An 18,522-nucleotide genomic window follows, 5' to 3' on the forward strand; every position below is an offset into this window, starting at 1 on the left:
GGTAATTGGCCTCTGCAGTGTTTTCTTCTTTGTGAAGATTAATGAAGGTCTACATTTTTTTCCAATAATTCATATCAAATATTCCTCATTAAACAGTGAGGAACCCAACTGTATAAATAAATACAGAGTTTTATAACTGTTACAGTAAACTCAGTGATTATAGTACTTATCTCTATCCATTCCATTAACCTTTAAAATCTGATAATCCTTTTGAAAATACAGTATATTTTTCTTAAGCACGTAATTTAAAAATGTAATTGTCAAATCATATATCCTATCATATATTTCACTAGAATATGTGAATATTTATTATTTGCTTGTGTGCACAAACATGTAATTTTCTGGTATGAAAACAATCATTGCATGAATTTTAATTTCACAAAGGTGCTTAGCTAAATGTTATATTGTTCCGCAAGTGATGTTTGTAGTTCAGGAAATAACTTATTTAAAAATACAGATTTGACATTTGTAACCCAGAATAACATAATTCTATATCTATATTGATTAAATGGAATTTTAATCTGAATGGAAACACTTTAAATATAACAGTTTACTGCCAAAATACAATTTAGAAGTCGATAAGTCCAGTTTGGCTTGCCCTGGTTTCCAACACATAAAACAATGCTTTGAATGACAACTGTATGTAAATATGTGTGAAGCCCTAAAATGTAAATTGTATATTAACAGAATTCACTGATTCCTGAGAGGTTAATGGCTCATATTTTGGGTACAGTGTGTACACGGCATATTAGTTTTCTCTTGCAGTCCCATAACCGGTGTAGATCTTTACATTTTATTATGTTACATGAATATCTGTTTATATACTCAAACAAACTTCTTTTTAGTGGACGTGGGCACACAGTGCTGTTTGGTGGAAACCGGATCATTTGTTAAGTGTCTTTCTGTTAGCTGAGATTTCTGCCTCAGTTTCAAATTCAGCAGGCTGTCGGTGAGACTGGCCTCCTCCATCAAACTCTCCATCATAATTTGTCCTTGCGACTGCAGAAAATTGTGCAGTAACTTTTCCACCTCCTAAAGAGAGAATCACAAAGTAAAATTATACAAACATATTTTTTATTTCGAACGAGTTTCATCACACACCATTCAAGCCTCATCCACTAAAGAAAAGACTCATTTGTATGTTGACTGTTGAATCTTGTCGCCCATCTGCTGTCTCACATAGAGACCTTAGAACACAACAGTTGGGTTCCTCACTGTTTAATGAGGAATATTTGATATGAATTATTGGAGCCTTCACTTTTTACGTGGTGCTAGCAAAATTGGCAAGGTTTCTGCTGGCAGCCCTGTGGTCATTTATCTCAGCAGCCCTCCAATAGCCTGAAGAAAAACTTTGATGCTTTTTTAAAAGGTAAAATTCTGCCAAACACCTACAGGGCAGCTTTGATTCACAGCTGTGTTTGAAGTGTCTTCCCTTTCAAAAACATTTAAAAAAAATAAGTTGAATAGACATGTCATTTGGTACTAAAATATTTTCATCTGTAAAGCTGCTTTGCTACAATGCACATTGCAATATTAGTTATACTGAATGAAATAGATTTTGGACCGTAATCTCCTAACAAGCACCCAGAACCCCTGAGAAAATGTTACATTTTATATCGTAAACGTTGAAAATCGTTTACCAGTCTGCAAATATTTCCTTCGCGTGGAAGATCATTTAAACTGGCCTGCAGTTTGGCCATCATCTGAGCTTCAGTCTTCACTTTGAGTTTCATGATATCTGCTTCTGTCTTAGACCGAGTCTCTTCCAGGACCTGCTGCTGTTCCAGCTCCACGGCATCTGTTCCCTCACACAGGGGCGGTGGATGAGGGGGCCCTTCAACCTCAAGCTCAGATCTGATGTGTCTGACGCCTGTGTCACCATTTAAAAACGCCTGATAAAGGCGTTGATGAGGAACATATGTTTTTAGAATAAAGTCCATGAGAACAGCATGATGTCCACTGGAGAGACGAGGCTCGATCTGTGAGAGCTGATCCCTGATGACATGAACAGCATCTGATGTCTTCAAACCTAGCAGTTATAAAAAGCAGTGATTGTGTAATTTATTAAAGACTGAAATGAACAAACAAGTACAGTATAAATAGAATACACCCTGTCTACACCAGACACAAGCGGTGTGACGAGACACGACAAATGCCTTGTTCTTAATGGGTTTGTCGAGCGTCGCATCGCATCCATTGTGGACAAAATGTAAAATTGTAATGGGTTCTTTTGTCCTGTCACATCAGGCCGCGTCGCATCCGGTGTTAGTGTTTTATGGGTAAAGAACCTATGTCCCTACCTAAACAGTGTGTGTCAGGGGTGGACAGAAATATTTAATTAACATCAATTTACATCGCTGTTTCCATAAAGTAATTTACAAAGACTTTGCTATGATAAAAATTTATATAAACTGCTCATGAGCTTCAAACCGAGGATTTGTTTTGGTATTGTAAATATATGAACCGTCTCTAGAAGAAGATTTTAGATGCCATATGATTCCTGACATGTACCTAAAATTTTGAGAATGTCATTAATAAGTTTTGTAGAAAATAACAAAAAGGTACATCTTATACTTCTATTCTAATAGAAAAGATGTGCAAACAATTAAATCCACAAACACATTGTCATTTTATTACGTTTTTTCCCCCTAATATTAAAAGGTCTACATCTCTCCAATTAGAGCAAAAATGTATTCGGTCGTTCGTGCTTCAAAGTATCGCGAGAGCAGTTCTGGAACACGCGTGACAGTCTGCTATCGCGATATTTAAATATCACATGTCGGCGCCGCAAAAAAACGAATAACGTTACGCCTTGTCACTACTCGATGCGAGTAGATCTGCGAATCGGCAAATGCACGCAAATTACTCAGCTTGTCTGTCACATTTATTTACGGTACAATCAAAATGAACTTGAAATGACAAACGTAACATTTTGATTAGCATTAATAAATGCTCACCCACAAGTTTAGGCAGGAGATCTTTGGTCACACATGCCACCTGACCCACGGTCGACCACGGCAGTCCTCGTTTAATCGCGTACATCACATTCTCATACACAAATTCCTGATGTAAATGCTGCCGTTTATCATCCCCATCAAACTCTGTCCAGTGAAAACAGCCGCTCAGACGCCGGACACCGGCATCTCTCTGAAACAACACAAACAATCAACGGCATTCGGTTGAATCGCGTTGGAATCCTACGTAAAGGATTTCTGTAATGCGCAGAGACGTACAGTGAATTATAGGATGTTTCGTGACAGTGTCTCTGAACGCGACCGCGTATTCGTGTCTGACCTGGTAAGCCATTGAACTCTTCAATCTGTCTCGCAGTGTTTATGATGTGTGTATGTGTGAGAAAGTGGTTAAAGGCAGTAAGTTTACCTTTATTCTCGATATCTCCTGTAAAGTCGCGTCTATAGAGGCCATAGCGTGTGTCTGTGTGTGCTGTTGTGTCTGTTGCCAAGGAAACACAGTTTATAAATACACGCATGACGTTTACACTGCGGGCTCTCTCATGTACTGCACTGTATGTTAGGTGTATTTTTCACTTTTAATAGGATAAATATCAGCCTGTGATATTCCATTTTTAATGTTAAGTCCATTATATGAAATGCAAATGACATATTGTGTGATATGATGATAATATTCGATCTTCATAACTTTCATATTTCAGAGCACGCCGACATTATGATTATGTAGAAAATTGATTGTCATTTTTCCAATATTTTTATTAAAGGGGTAGAAAAATTCCAAAATAAACTGTACGACTTATTTCTGTGGAACACGAGAGTTTTTATTTTTTGGTTTTGTGTCCATACAACGGGTGTCAAAGGGTCTGTGTGGTTTGGTTACCAATGTTCTCCAAAATACATTTTCTTCATCTTGGGTATCTGTAAGTTAGGGAGATTTTGGGTTATTTTAACATTACCAAATTGCTATGATGATGACAGATATAACATGTTTAAGTGACACTGTTGCATTATGCACGTGAGGGGCCAATACACATGCAGTGCATGCGACTGTATTTCAGTTGTCTGTTTCTGTGACTTCAACCACGAGCAGCTCATTTTTGGACAGCTAGAGTTCATTCGGTTTGGCACAGATGGCCACACAGTATAATCCTCTTTGTGAGGAGTCTCTCTCTCCTCCTCCTCCGCAGATGAAGGTCTGCCCGTGATAATTATCCTAATGTAGCGAATGACTGTGGATAGACAACATGCAGCTGCGGCGTGTCTGTGGCTCATCGGCGTGGGTGGGAAGTGACATTCCTCGCAGGAGGGGACGGCGTGCTTTTAGATGCTGCGGCTGCATCGCTCTCATCTGCGTGAGCCAGATAAAAGAGCCTTCTTCGTTGTAAATGAACCTGTTGAATTCTTTCACTGGATTTCTGGTCTGAGTTTGGAAGCTTGGCAGTCGAGGAGAATGAATCTCTGCTTACGGGGTAAGCCAATGAGCCCTGAGATACATGTGTGGAATTAGGACAGGACGTCTTAGCTGGATATATAGCTGTAAAAGGCCTGTTTCAGCATGTGTGCGTGTCATAAGATTTTAGCGAAGAACATGAGTTCAACTTTATATGAGCAAGTAAATTCCATAGTTGACAGATAAACTGATGCATTACTGTGAATGTCAAACTAGACAAAGCTTACAGATATTTTGAGGCTGATGTCAAGCATTTCTCAATACATAGCAATGTTACGGTTATTTTCCAATCAGATTTGATGGTTTTATGTGATTATCTTGTGGCTTTTGTCTACTTGTCCTGCTAATAGCGCACTTCTCTTTATTATATAAAAAACGTCCACGGCAATTAGCCTATATTTTGATATACTATAACTGCTTTCTTTCTTTTGATCTTTTATATATTAAATTCTGTGTTTCTTTCTTTTGATCTTTTATATATTAAATTCTGTGTTTATTCACAGGAATATGCTGTGTTTCATGTCATGTATCCCATGAGTCTGAAATGTTTTGGCATCAGTGCCAGGATCTGACAGTGTGGCATCGCAGGTTTCTCCCGCCGGGCCTCGGTTGCTGATCATGTGTAACACATTCAACTGTTAACTCGACCTCAGAGGTTTTACAGTTTTTCTCATTAGTGTCAAATATGTGTACACCTCTCAAAGTGATTTAGCAGCTCATTAGCTCCAATTATAACTTGTTAGATAGCACCAATGAGCAGTAAGAACAGAATAATATTCCCTCATGCTTATAAACCTTCCAGTAGTTATATTATATTATATTATATTATATTATATTATGTACAGTAGAAAACCTGCAGGGCATTAACATGTACATCTCGGTGTTTATTCATGGGGTTTGTGGCTGGCTCCTGTTTTAGACAATTGCAACAACATGAACAAACGTTACTGCGCATGCGCCCGTTCGTGGACTTCCCTTAACTTCCGGTACACATTCGCAAACAATAGAGTGCCTGTAGACTATTTCTGATAACAGGCAAAAGAAACCGAGAAGAACCGTTACTTGGCTACATTTGGCGGAACACCCTGTTTAAGTCCACTTCGCAGTCCACTTATACGGCCAAATGGAACGCACCTAAAGTCATGTCAATCACCACATTCAAAGAAAATATTTGCTACCCCATGTTGTTCATACAGTATGCCATATGCTGTTGTTTGAAACACGAAAGGGACATTTATAAAGAATCTCTAGTTCTTTTCCAAGGACACTTTATAATGACTGTCAAGCAAATGAAAGAGAATGTTTAGTAAATAACTACTTCTCTTCACACAAAGCTATCATATGGCTTCAGAGGCTTCTTGGAATATAGAGCACGAGTCATATGGACTATTATATGGACTGCTATGGCACATTTATGGTGTCACTTTAAATGATTAAATGGGAGAGATCCATTAACATTGTTCTCAGTAGTCTTGTGTCACAAAAAGATACAAAAACATCATGCGGGTTTGAAATAAGAAAAGCATGACATTTTCGTCTTTGGGAGAACCTGACTTTCAGCATGGATAAACCGGAGTGAATTAGAGGGCTGAATGTCATGTTTGTCAAATTTACACAGGGATTTTATTGGGTTTCATAAAGCGGAGCGTCTCTTAACGCTGTTCTGCACATCTCTCTTTATGCAATCCTGGTCTCGCTGTCGTGTGTTTAACGCTCCCGTATAGAGTTCAGTGAGATCTCAAGATGAGGAAAGAAGCTTTTGATTCTATCATTAGCTACCAAAGGATCTGATTAGTGGCTGGAGCGTTTGTCTTCAACTCAGTTTCTGTAGCACTCGTGTGCTTGGATGATACCTGAAATGCAACATTCTTGCTAGTACTCAGATCATTTTTTCATGTTTTATGCTTTTTAGCATCGTATATGATCATATTTTGTGAATGTGAGTATACATTCTATGCATTTGATTGTACTATGCATATTAACAGTACTGATATACAGTATGTTGTTTTTATTGTGTACGTCTGGTCTGTGTAAGCATATAAAGATGATAATTCTTATAATTCTCTAAATACTTATGCTTTTACTGTTAAGGTGCTCGTTTTGACAGGCATTGGAGTCTGTCAAAGTATGGGTTAGTTATCTACAAAGCAAAAAATTGAACTGTACAAGTACTCTACAGACTGTACAATTGTATTTATTTTTTATTTATTTGTTTTGTTTTGTTTTGTTTGGCACTACTCGTGAGGCATAAAGGAGTGAAATTGCAAACTGGTGCAGACTTTGACACGTAAATCTTAATTTTCAACAATAAAATAATATGATAACAGTATTTAGTCATTTTAAACAATAGTCATTTTACATGTACAGTGAGGGAAATAATGATTTGATCCCCTGCTGATTTTGTAAGTTTGCCTGCTTACAAAGAAATGAAGGGTCTATAATTTTTATGGTGGGTTTATTTTAACTGATAGAGACAGAATATAAAAAAAATCAGGGGAAAAAATGTTGCATAAAGGTTTTAAATTGATTTGCATCTCACTCCGAGAAAAGATAACTTTGTACTTGGTGGAGAAACCCTTGTGGGCAAGCACAGAGGTCAGACATTTCTGATAGTTGGTCACCAGGTTTGCACATGTGTCCGGATACATTTAGTCCACTCCTCTGTCAATCTTTAAGGTTTCTTGGCTGTCGCTCAGCAAATTGGAGTTTTAGCCTCCTTCACAGAGGTTCTATAGGACTAGGGTCTAGAGACTGGCTAGGACATTTAATGTGCTTCTCCTTAAGCCACTCTTTGGTTGTCTTGGCAATATGTTTTGGTCTTTGTCATGTTAAAGGCACATCCATGACCCATCTTCAGTAACCTAGTTAAGGGAAGGAGGTTCTCGTCCAAGATTTTACGGTACACTGGCCCGTCCCTCAGCCCCTCAATGCGGTGAAGTCATCCTGTATACCTGTAGCAGAGAAAAAGCCCTAAAGCAGAATGTTTCCAACACTGTGCTTCTCTGTAGACATGATGTTCTTGGGCTCATAGTCAGCATTTCTCTCCCTCCAAACACAGGAGTCAATTTTGGTCTCACAGCACTTTCTCCAAACCTTTTCTGAATCATCTTGATGTTCAATGTCAAACTTCAGACGAGCCAGGCGGGCCTTCTTGGGCAGGAGGACCTTGCGGGTGCTTCAGGATTTCAATCTATTGCGTCATAGCGTGTTACCAATGTGTTACCAATGGTTTGCTTGCTCACTGTGTTCCCAACTGTCTTGAAATCATTAACAAGCTTCTTCCGTGTAGTTCTGGGCTGATCTTTAACCTTTCTCATGGTCTTTACCCCATTGGGGAAATCTTGCAGGGAGCTCCAGAACAAGGGCATTTGATAGTTATTTTGTATATCTTCTATTTCAAAATAATCACACCAACAGTTGTCTCCTTCTCACCAAGCTTCTGTCTGTAGCCTATTCAAGGTTTGTGCAGGTCTCCAATCTTGTCGCTGACATCCTTTAAAACATATTTGGTCTGGACCATGGTGTTGGAGAGGTTGAACTGGAAGATACAGATTCTGTTGGCAGGCATCTTTTATATACATAACAAGCTGATTTAGGAGTACTTTCTTAAAGTGACAGGACTAATCTGTGGTCCATATAGGCACATAACCAATCTGTGGAGCCAGAATTCTTGCTGGTTGGTAGGGGATCAAATACTTATTTCACTGACTGAAATGCAAATCAATTTATAACATTTTTTCCCCCTGAGTTTTTTTAATATTCTGTCTCTATCAGTTAAAATAAACCTTCCATAAAAATGATAGACCCTTCATTTCTTTGTAAGCAGGCAAACTTACGCCTAGTTTCACTGTTGCTTAACACATACTGCAAAGATTCAAAGATATAATGTGCTATAGAAACAAACATTTTGCTATAGTTTGGGAATGATTGGCAGCACAGTTTGAGACACATGAATCTAAAGGACTGATTATTATTGGAGATCATTAGACGCTGCTGTCTAGGAAAACTAATTGAGATTGAATGATTTTGTGTTCTTTCATGTGGGTTTAATTTGAAATGTTTGTTTAGTTTCATATGATGACATTCACATGTCCTCTTTACTCTGCAGTTTGACGTGACGTGGAGGAGAGATGCAAGGAGCGACTCCAGGCTCCTTCCAAGCTGATACCCAGTTTAAGAATGAACCTCATCCTCCAGCATCCTCCTTCAGCTCCGGTCTGACCACGACCGCATCGGCCAAGAGAATCACTTTCTACAAAAGCGGCGACTCCCAGTTCAAAGGCGTCAAGATGGCCATCCACAAACGCAGCTTCAAATGCTTTGATGCATTACTAGATGACCTTTCCCAAAAGGTTCCTCTGCCTTTTGGTGTGCGTACCATCACGACCCCCCGGGGCACCCGCAGCATTAAACATTTAGAGCAGTTAGACGACGGAGGCTGTTACCTGTGCTCCGACCGCTGCTACGTGAAGCCAATCAACATGGAAGCTGCGGGGAAGAGGCCGACAGTCTGGTACCACAGTCATCCTCCCAACGCTCGCAGGAAACCCTCCCGACCCGAGGACGCCCCCTCTGGACACCAGCATCGTCACCCAAAAAGGATCGTACTGGTGAAGAACACTGATCCTGCGGTGAGACGTTCCGTCCTTTTGAGCAGAAGAACCGCACGCAGTCTGCGTGTCTTCATGGACGAGATTTCCGAGCTCATGCAATGTAATGTTAAGAAACTTTACACACTGGAGGGATGCAAGGTGAGAGAGGATTTTATTTATTTGGTCAAGTCAGGAGTTTTAGAGGGTGGTCAATTGAAGTCTGATGTATTCTAATGACTCTGGGGAAAGTTGTGTTAGATCAGCAGATTTGATATAAGTCAAGAGCAATCATAAGCAACCCCATTCATCTCAAGCAGTTGCTTGGCTGTGGTCAATTTGAATGCTGCCATCTTTTCAGTTTAATAAACAATGCTTTAAAAGACTTTATATCAGAACTCTTTACAACTGACAGGGAAATACACAGACAGTTTTTTTTATAATAAAATGAATCATTTGTGAATCATATGTTGCTTTCTTGCAAGCAAGCATATAAATCATGAATATGATATGTGAAAGTATTTATTGACCTCTTTGGAAGACGAAACGCTGATCCAAAAGAACCTCCTGTTTCAGTTTTTGAACAATGTTTGAACAAAATACAACCAGCGGTTCATTTGTAACCGAATCAAAATATTACACAAATACATGTAAGATTTTAAAATAATAAAAACAAAACCGGAAGTGCTTCTGGACCAGTGTTTACATCTTGCAAAGTGGTCTATACACCTTGAAATATATTATAAATAATAAATATTTCATTTTGCAAAACTATTTTTATAGAATAAAATACATTTAAAAATAAATAACAAATATTTCATGTCGTAAAAAAAAAAGTAATTTATTATAGATTACAGATATGTCACTGTATACATAGAAACGGATTTAGGGGAGTGACCACACTTTTTTAGTCAATCAGAAACATTCTCAGTCTATTTTCTGACCTTGGGTTGACTGTTTGGATTTGTGTTTAGGTGAACTCATGAAACTTGCAGAGGTCAACAAAACAGCTGTATTTAGTTTTTTATTTAAATGGTTTTATGCATCAATATTCCACATCAATATTCTGCTGTTGTTCTATAGAAATTCTGTTTGCTTGACTCAAGGTCTTTAAGGTTCACAGTGTTTGTGTTGTGGGGGCATAAAGCTTAGACAACCAAAATGATGCTGGGCTGATAATAGAATTAACGATACACAATATTGTGAGAAGCAATGAGTGTCATTAAAGTCAATCATGTGAAATATGTTTCAGTTGTCTAAATGTGATGGTAAACAGGGGGCTCTGGTCGCTGTGGATTTTACAGCCATAATGGACTAACAGCTTCTCATTCGAAACATTACATTTATTTCAGTAATAATGGGATTTAATGCCTTTCAGAGCACAACGAATGCTTCAGTTCTTAACCCAGTAAGCTGCCTGTCTAGAAAGCATTTTTTGTGATCATTGGAATTGTAGAGTAGCCATCAAGAATATGCTGTACAGATGAGATAGGCTTCCCGATGTTGTAGTGTTGATCTGTAGTATAACAAAGCAGCATATGTACCCTTCATAGCACCATCTCTTAATGGTGATGGCCCAGAAACCCAAAAATGGTTATGGCAGACTCTATTACCTTTACATAAAGAAAATATATTATATATATATATTTAAAACACATGATATATTTTAAATATATTCAATGTTTTATTAATATTCATAAAATAATTTTAAAATAATATATTGCATAATCATTTATATATATTAGAAAATAAATAGATTATATAAAGATATAATTTTGCAACATACTACATAATTAATAAAGAATTGCCTCTTTGCTTTTATTAAAACATATAATGTATTATATAATTATTATTATTATTATTTGTAGAAATGTATTATTTAAAATTTTATTATTTTCCCATTATACTCCCATATATATTTGTTGAGTGCTAGCCTTGTATGATTTGAGCTATTTGTGTGAAATCTGTCGTCTATGTTAGCCGACTCATAAAAATACATTATAGGATGTTGCTCAGCTAGACAGACACCATACTGTGATGTTGTTTGAAACAGAGCCAATAAACATTTATCGTATATGTCACTTGTCTCATGTCTGTTCATTACTCTCCACAGATTGACAGTATTCAGAGTCTAATGCAGTGCCCCAGTGTGTTGGTGTGTGCAGGTCGAGAACCCTTCAGACCTCTGCTCGTGGAGAATTTAAGGACGCTCTCGGACGAAAGACTCCCTGGAATGGGCACAAGGTCTCGGTCCAGCGTCTGCAGTGAAGGCCACGAAAACAAAAAGAATGGTAAACACTGTAAATGGTGTGAACGAATGAATCATTACAGTGATTAATTCTGTCTACCCACATGTCTCTAATAATAGACAAAGGGTGCAACAAACAAATTGAATTTATTATACAACAGTGACGAGTTAAGAGCCTTTTAAATAGGTTGTCAGTATGTAGATGAAAAAAAAGATGTTTTATTCTTTCATGAGGTCATTTGAATCGCAATTAAAGTGAGAAAGGCATGCCCACAGCTTTATTTTTTATTCTTTTTTTTACAGTTAACTTTGGCCTGGAGACAAAGAAAAGCATCATCCATCCCAGATCCGACTCCAGTAATAGGTCGACAAGATTCTCTCTTTCTTCAGAGAAGTCCTACCAGAATGGATTATGCATGACGCCTGGACAGTTGGCCTGCGTCAGCACCTGCCCCTACGTTAAAGAAATGTCAGTGAACGATGACATTGAAAAGAGAGTGCTTGTTAACAAAGACGGCAGTCTTTCTGTCGAGATGAGAGTTCGTTTTCGGCTCTTCAGCGACGAGACACTCCAGTGGTCCACTGAGATCAAAAAGTCATCGACCAAACTGACCGACAGCGGCTCTGCGAACGAAACCACCCAACGTTATCTTCCAGCTAAAGCTGAATGTTCAGAGCCAGACTCCAACTCTCCATCCGAGACTGAGGAGGCGTTCGCGACAAAACTCCATAAGAAGCATCTTGAGGAATCACTACGTCAAAACTGTTGCAACCACTGCCAAGAGTATGACATTTGGAAGAACCCCATGCACAAAGACCCAGGGGTCTGCAAATCACTGAGTTCCAGTGGATCGTCTCAGAAAATCAGGTGTAAAAAGACGTCGCTGGATAGTACGCATGCAATTTCTCGTTCCAGTGAGGAGTACACCGAGCACGTGGTGGAAAAGGCATCATGCTTTCAGCAGACCGTGGAAGAAGAAGAGACGAGAGTCGAGTACTGCGCGAGAAGTCGTTGCTGCAGTCGCGGTGAAGTATTAGCTTCGAAGAGTAGGAGGTTGTGTAAGGATGGCTGTGAGAGTTGCGCTAAAAATAAATGTTGTTATAGTGACATCAGAGAACCTGGCACTGAGCTGTCTCCAGCACAGCATTATGAGGTTACTGAAGAGCGGGCGATCTCAGCGGTCAGCAACTCATCCAAAGTGCTTGAGTGTTTGAAGGACGATCAGGATGATGAATACGATGACCTACCTCCAAGCATCTCGAGAGCTTCGAACTGGTCTCAGAGTGACCATGTTGAAGGTGATGTTCAGTCCAAATGCATCCATTGTTGTGGCTGTCAGACGTCACCAAGATCTCATTTATCCCCCAGACCTCCTAGTAAAGTATCAAGCGGTGCTGTTCGCTCTTTACGATCCAAAAAATACAAAACCACGTTAGCTGAGACAGACGGGCTGGTGAATCAGGCAGCGAGGACAACATCCGCAATCTCGAACGTGTCCTCCAGATCCCCCGCTTGTATCTCAAGTTCACCTGCATCTATTGGGCAGCGCCGGGCTAAGAGGGGAGCTAGAAGTATAATTTCCAGACACAGCCGAGTGTCCTGTAAATCTGAAGGCCAAATAAAAACCCCTACTGCATCAGATGCTCTGGAGATATGTGAGGATGGAAAAGTGCAAGAAAATGGATATATAAGTGCCATGCCAGTAAAGTCAAGTGTATGTTTGTGGTGTGGTGAATCAAAAGGACTAAGGAATCCAAAGAAGACAGAATCACAGAATGCAGAGAAAGATGGTTCTTTCACAAGTAAAGATCCTCAGGAAAACTGTAAAGCTATTAATAATTATAAATCAGATAGGGAACGTTCTGAGACTGCACAGTCTAAGCATTCAGATGCCTCTGCTGCCTCAAACAACTCAAAACTATCAAACCACATCGGTCATGAAAAGTGTCCTGAAGCAGAAACCTCTGAAGAAAGAGCCAAGAGTGGCATGTCAACAAAATCTGGATCTGCAGAGTCGACCAAATCAAAGACAAACTGCATCATTGTAGATCGAGAACCAACACCGACATGTCTGTCAGAAGCAAAATCAGATAGTGCCACGTCCAATAAATCAAACCCGTCCTTTGAACATCGACCCCTTGCATCAGAAGAGAACAAGAGCTTTGTCAAAATGTGTTGTAAGCTTTTAGAGACAAAAGCCACTGAAGACTCTAGTTCTGCTGATATTCAAAGTGACAATGAAGAGGGATCATGTAAAACTCCTCTGAAGTCAAATGCATCATCAAAACATTCATACATGCAGAAAAAAGACAGCAATGGCAGCCTTTCTACCACTGAATCGAATGAGAGAGTGCCTAGTGAAATGTCAAACACTTCTAGTGCATCTTGTAAGTCTGACAAATCAAGCCACAACCTTCCAGAAACCACTGTTACCTCCATACCTGAAAAAGCAGATGACTGTGAAACTCCTATAATTGTGTCAAAGAACGCCACCTGCGCAATGTCTCACACCTCCATCAAAATAACAACCCCTGATGCACCTGCGTCCCAAGAGATGAAAGCAGAAGAAGATGACAAAGACATGACACAGAATGCCTTGACTGTGACCTCTCCATCACCTCGAAGGTCTCCGTCCCCAAGTAGATCAAAATCAACCAAGACTAAAGTTAAGCAGGGTAACAGCAGAGAAACAAGTGGAATGTCATTCAACTCCAAAGTCTCCTCACGTTCACAAAAATCCAGTAAATGTCATTGTCACAGCTCCACGGGTAGTCATTTAGGAGAGTCCAAGACCCAAAGAGAGGGTGTCGAAGATGAATCCGAAAGAGTTTTGAGTAGATCGTCTGGAAAATCACATCTGTCAGCTCAATCAAACGTAAATAATGTGAAGTCTTTATGCAGCCAGTTTGATGAGCCTTTGAGCCCAACGTCCACAGCATCTGTCTCTCTTGGACTGCCTGAAGAACACAAGTGTGATGACTTTGAAGAACAGTCTACCAATGACATCACAGAGGATGCTGGATGTAAGTTAGAGGTTGTAAACTATCTGGATGTTGAGGAAAGGCCAAAGACTGCGATATCTGTGAGCTCTCAAATATCAAAAAAGACTGATTACAGTACGTGCAAGACTCCTTTGCAAACCCTCTCACCCGTCTCAGCCGAAAAAGTGAAGTCAGCAGATATGAAGACGAGCAACAACATCAGATCCTCCTCCGCTTTATCAGCATCATCTTCGCGTAGCAAGTCACCGGGAAGTACTAAAACCGCAACTGTGAAAGAACATGACACCACCCGAGCGGAAATGACTGAAACCGACAAAGCATCCAACAAACAATCCTCAAAACATCACAGTGAAAGATCCTCTGGACAGACTACAACAGCACGTGATTGTTTAGCTTCTTTAAAAGCTTCTGAATGTTCAGAGAAGTCCAAAAAAGAGACATCTAAACATTCTTCAAAAAACAATGACCTCATCTGTGATGAAGACAATAATGGCAGCCTTAAAACATCCAAATCCGACAAGAGATCTGTGAAAGAAGACACATCCAAGCCAAATTCAGTAGTGATGTCTGACATTTCCCAAAAGTGTACAAGTCTGCCACAAGAAAATCAAAACAAACAGAAAGCATCAATCATAAATCCTGATTCAAGCAACGTCGTTTTATCAAAAGCTCTTTCAGCAGCTGACCTGTTAAGAGAAATCATTGCCAATGCAAGACCAGTGAGTAGAGAATCAAAGTCAATCGCCTCCAGCAAAAACATCGACAAGGTCGAGAAGATAAAGGAGAGTAAAAGTGAAAAAAGGAGCAGGAGCAAACACAGGAAAGTCAGCAATGCATCAGAGCACAACAATGAGGAACCAGATTCCATCATGCCATCATACCTGCCGAACGCTTCCACAACAAATGTTGTCAATGACTGGCTTATGAACAATCCAATTGACGGCTCTGCTTATGAAATGGACGTGGAATTCACAGAAAATACTGAGATTCAAGGTGAGGAAGAAGCTTCGGGGGACAAAAGTGAAGCACCTGGAAACATAACCGAAGTTGAGGAACCTCATGAGGAGGAAATTCAGATGGAGAATAACATCACACAGTCGTGTGATGAACGACCTCAGGTTGAATCAAGTGAATTGGACAAACAGTGTCCTTCTTCTGTTCAGGTCATGAAAGTTTTACTGGGTCCGAAACTAGACAGATGCAGAAGTTTACCTGAGGTTTCACCTGTGTATGGAAGAAAGCTGAGCCGGTCAGCACAGGGGTTGCTTGACTGCCTTGCAAATTTACAACTGATTGAGTCAGACCCTAGAAATGAAAAACATCCTAAAAACCATGAAGTCATGACCATCTTACAATCGCTTTGGCTCCAGGAGCCTTCTGATGATGAACCAACTAATCAAACCAAGAGAGAACATCAGTCAGGAGAAGATGAATTCAACCTGCAGTCTTCATCTGGAGTTGATGTAAGCAGTGGCTCCACGGGGTCTGTTAAAGGTACCATGAGTGGCGTGGTAGAAAAATCTGAGACAGCACATGGTAAAATATCACCAATTCCAGAACAGGAGGCTTTGAATAAAGATAAAGATGAGGCTTTGATGGAGAATGGGAACACACCTGCCACATGTGAAGAGACATCCAACATCTCAGATCCAACAACTCCAGACATTGCAGAGCAAGTCCAAGGGAGTCCAGAGAACAAAGATGTCAAAGACAGTCAAGAAAATACTGCTGTTGAAGATGATCAGAGCGTTGAGAATAAAGATGAATCAGATCAAACACAGCAGACATCTTCGAACAAAAGCTCAGGGAATGACATGACAGAAAACAAAAGCTCGGGAACTCCACCATCTCTTCAAAGAGCTCCGCTTGCTAAAAGAATCTCACAAGACCCGGATCCCGTCTGGGTGCTGAACTTACTAAAAAAACTAGAGAAGCAGTTTATGTTACATTATGTGGACGCAATGGCCGAGTTCAAAGTGAAGTGGGATTTGGATGACAATGAGATGCTCAACGCAATGATCAGTGAACTGAAAGAAGAAGTACATAAACGCATTCAATCGAGCATCACTCAAGAGCTGCAAAAAATCCAGAGTAGAGCCGGCAGGGGTCCGAGACCTCCTGGAAATGCTCTGTCAAGAGAGTCCACCATCCAAACTGAACAGAGACGCAGACGTCTTCGGGTGATGCGCAACAAGTCTATCACTTTCTCAAGGAGTGAGGACATTTTCACAGCGTCTGGCACGGAAAATAGCGATCAACGGAGCGATGACGAATACTGCCCGTGTGATGCATGCATGAAGAGGAAGATGGCATCCAGAGTGGCCCAACGGGCTGAGGTTTTGAGCTTGGCGCCTGTCATGATGGAATTTGATTTGAGAAAAATACTGCAGATGAAAAAGGCTCCAGTCAAACCTCCAGAACGGAAGGTAAAAGATCAAAACACGGCCAAAGGGACCGGCAGAGGTCAAGATAACAACTTAGAGGTGCTTCATGAAGAAGTGGAGAAAGGGAATAATGACGTCAGACACTGTAGCAATGCAGACGTAGACAACGAAGAGGCCAACGACAAAGGTAACGGTCAGGATGTTTGTGAAGACCATGAGACAAAAGATGAAAAATGTGATGAGAATGATGGTGAAAAAGTGGAAGAAAAGAAAGCCGTAAGTGTTCAGGAGGATGCTGAAAAAGATGTAAATGCAACAGAAGATGATGATGAGAAGAATGTTGAAGACATTGCTGAGGTTGTAAATGTGGAAAATGCTGTGGATGCTGAGGACGACAAAGACGTTGAGAAAAACATGGAAACAACAGAGAAGACAACAGAAACTGATGAGGAAACAAAATCACATGAGGAGGACAAACCTATAAAGGATGAGGCTGAAGAAACCAAAAATTGGGAGGACCAACCTACAACAGATTGTGAATCTAAGTCAAATAAAGGTGATCTTTCTAAAAGTAATGACGATGAAAAAGAACAACAAAATGAGATGAACGATGATGGAAACCAGACTAAATCTCCAGAGGATGAAGTTGAAAAAGATAAAGAAGAGGATGAGGACCAACCCATGACATCAAGAGTAATCGTCCAGGCTGAGGTCAGACAAGACCTAGAAAATGAAAACGACAAACATGATTCTACTGAGGAAGCTTTTACTGAAGATACAGAGAAAGACAAATCTGCTGAAGGCAGTGGTGTTGATTCTGAAAGAACATCAATGGAATCCCAACTGGGATCGGTGGAGAACCATACGAATCAGCAAGCTAAACTGCATGATCTTCAAAGTTTCATGGAGAGCGTTGAAAGTCAAGGAGACAGTGTGGTTGTGATCACCGAACAACCACCGTACAAAGAGAGCGACGAGTTACATGGACGAGATAACCAGAAAGACATTAGCAATGGGGTGATGGAATGGCAGATTTCACCTAAGATAAGAAACAAGACCTATAGACGAAAGAAACTAAAGGACAGTGATGAAATTCTGATGAATGGAAAATGAGTTTTAACATCTCATTTGATGATCTCTCATGTGGAGCACTTTACCTTTGATTGCTAATGTTTCTTAAGACTGGACTTCAATGTTTGGCGAGCTTGAATTTATAATCTACTGCTGTGAGAAGATTTTAAAGACATTTCTTTAAAACATAGTTCAAAGGTTATTGTATATTTTTGAGTTGTTTCAACCCACCGTTGGGTGAAATATGAACAAAGCCAACCGTCGGGTTAAAATGTCTTGGTTTGACCCATCCAAGGCTTAAAACAACCCAACATTTTTACGTCAGTGTTCTTCAGGTAATAAAACTCATTGTACTGATAAATGTTGAAATCTCAGGGTGCTGAAAGATATTATATGCTGTATTCACCCAAACCTCAACTAAGGTTAGTATTGCTACATTACAGCTACAAATAGTTGACATGCATTATTATAATAAGAAAACAAACGATGTAATGATATAATAAAAATAGGTTAAATAATGAGGTATTGTCCTCATTAACAGTGAATTCAACAGGGGTTTCTATAACTGTGGACGTCAGTATGTTGTAAAGTCACATGATGTGTTGGTGCTGATTGCTATTGTATCTTTAAAACATATCGCCATGTCTGGTTTGTAAAATATTCTTGACCGATGGTTGCTTTGTGTTGCTGTTTTTAACTGGAACGTTGAATAAATGCTCAACTCTGATCTGGTCGCTTGTTGTTTCAGTATGTCAACACAGTAAACGCAATAGAAATATTCTTTAGTCTGGGTTAGAGGTTTGCT

The 18,522-nt window shown here is 39.8% G+C and overlaps 2 protein-coding genes across 4 annotated transcripts; one reads left to right on the plus strand and one right to left on the minus strand.

Moving 5' to 3' along the window:
• Nucleotides 1–329: 329 nt before the first annotated feature.
• Nucleotides 330–3,450, minus strand: lg10h8orf74 (linkage group 10 C8orf74 homolog). The gene is made up of 4 exons (XM_057344501.1): nt 3,382–3,450; nt 2,958–3,147; nt 1,641–2,029; nt 330–1,032 (listed from the first exon to the last, which is right to left on the minus strand). The coding sequence occupies exons 1-4, from the start codon at nt 3,424–3,426 to the stop codon at nt 826–828; spliced, it is 831 nt and encodes a 276-aa protein (XP_057200484.1). The 5' UTR covers nt 3,427–3,450; the 3' UTR covers nt 330–825.
• rp1l1a (rp1 like 1a) lies at nt 3,176–18,444 on the plus strand. 3 transcript variants are annotated; one of them, XM_057344499.1, is made up of 5 exons: nt 4,158–4,441; nt 4,926–5,077; nt 8,531–9,173; nt 11,125–11,302; nt 11,563–18,444. In XM_057344499.1, the coding sequence occupies exons 3-5, from the start codon at nt 8,553–8,555 to the stop codon at nt 17,757–17,759; spliced, it is 6,996 nt and encodes a 2,331-aa protein (XP_057200482.1). In that variant the 5' UTR covers nt 4,158–4,441; nt 4,926–5,077; nt 8,531–8,552; the 3' UTR covers nt 17,760–18,444. The 3 variants fall into 3 exon arrangements, with proteins under 3 accessions (XP_057200483.1, XP_057200482.1, XP_057200481.1); XM_057344500.1 differs by lacking the exons at nt 4,158–4,441; nt 4,926–5,077 and adding an exon at nt 3,176–3,297; XM_057344498.1 differs by lacking the exon at nt 4,926–5,077 and having other exon boundaries at nt 4,159–4,441.
• The last annotated feature ends 78 nt before the right edge of the window (nt 18,445–18,522 follow it).

This window comes from Triplophysa rosa, linkage group LG10 (genome assembly GCF_024868665.1).
Source record: "Triplophysa rosa linkage group LG10, Trosa_1v2, whole genome shotgun sequence".
NCBI classification, from domain to species: domain Eukaryota; kingdom Metazoa; phylum Chordata; class Actinopteri; order Cypriniformes; family Nemacheilidae; genus Triplophysa; species Triplophysa rosa.

Coding starts and splice junctions, on each gene's coding strand:
- rp1l1a (XM_057344500.1), top strand. CDS start 8,553: ATGCAAGGAGCGACTCCAGGCTCCTTCCAAGCTGATACCCAGTTTAAG. Junction 9,174..11,124: donor ACACACTGGAGGGATGCAAG/GTGAGAGAGGAT, acceptor TACTCTCCACAG/ATTGACAGTATTCAGAGTCT. Junction 11,303..11,562: donor CCACGAAAACAAAAAGAATG/GTAAACACTGTA, acceptor TTTTTTTTACAG/TTAACTTTGGCCTGGAGACA.
- lg10h8orf74 (XM_057344501.1), bottom strand. CDS start 3,426: ATGGCCTCTATAGACGCGACTTTACAGGAGATATCGAGAATAAAG. Junction 3,148..3,381: donor AGGAGATATCGAGAATAAAG/GTAAACTTACTG, acceptor GTGTTGTTTCAG/AGAGATGCCGGTGTCCGGCG. Junction 1,033..1,640: donor AAGGAAATATTTGCAGACTG/GTAAACGATTTT, acceptor TTCTCTCTTTAG/GAGGTGGAAAAGTTACTGCA.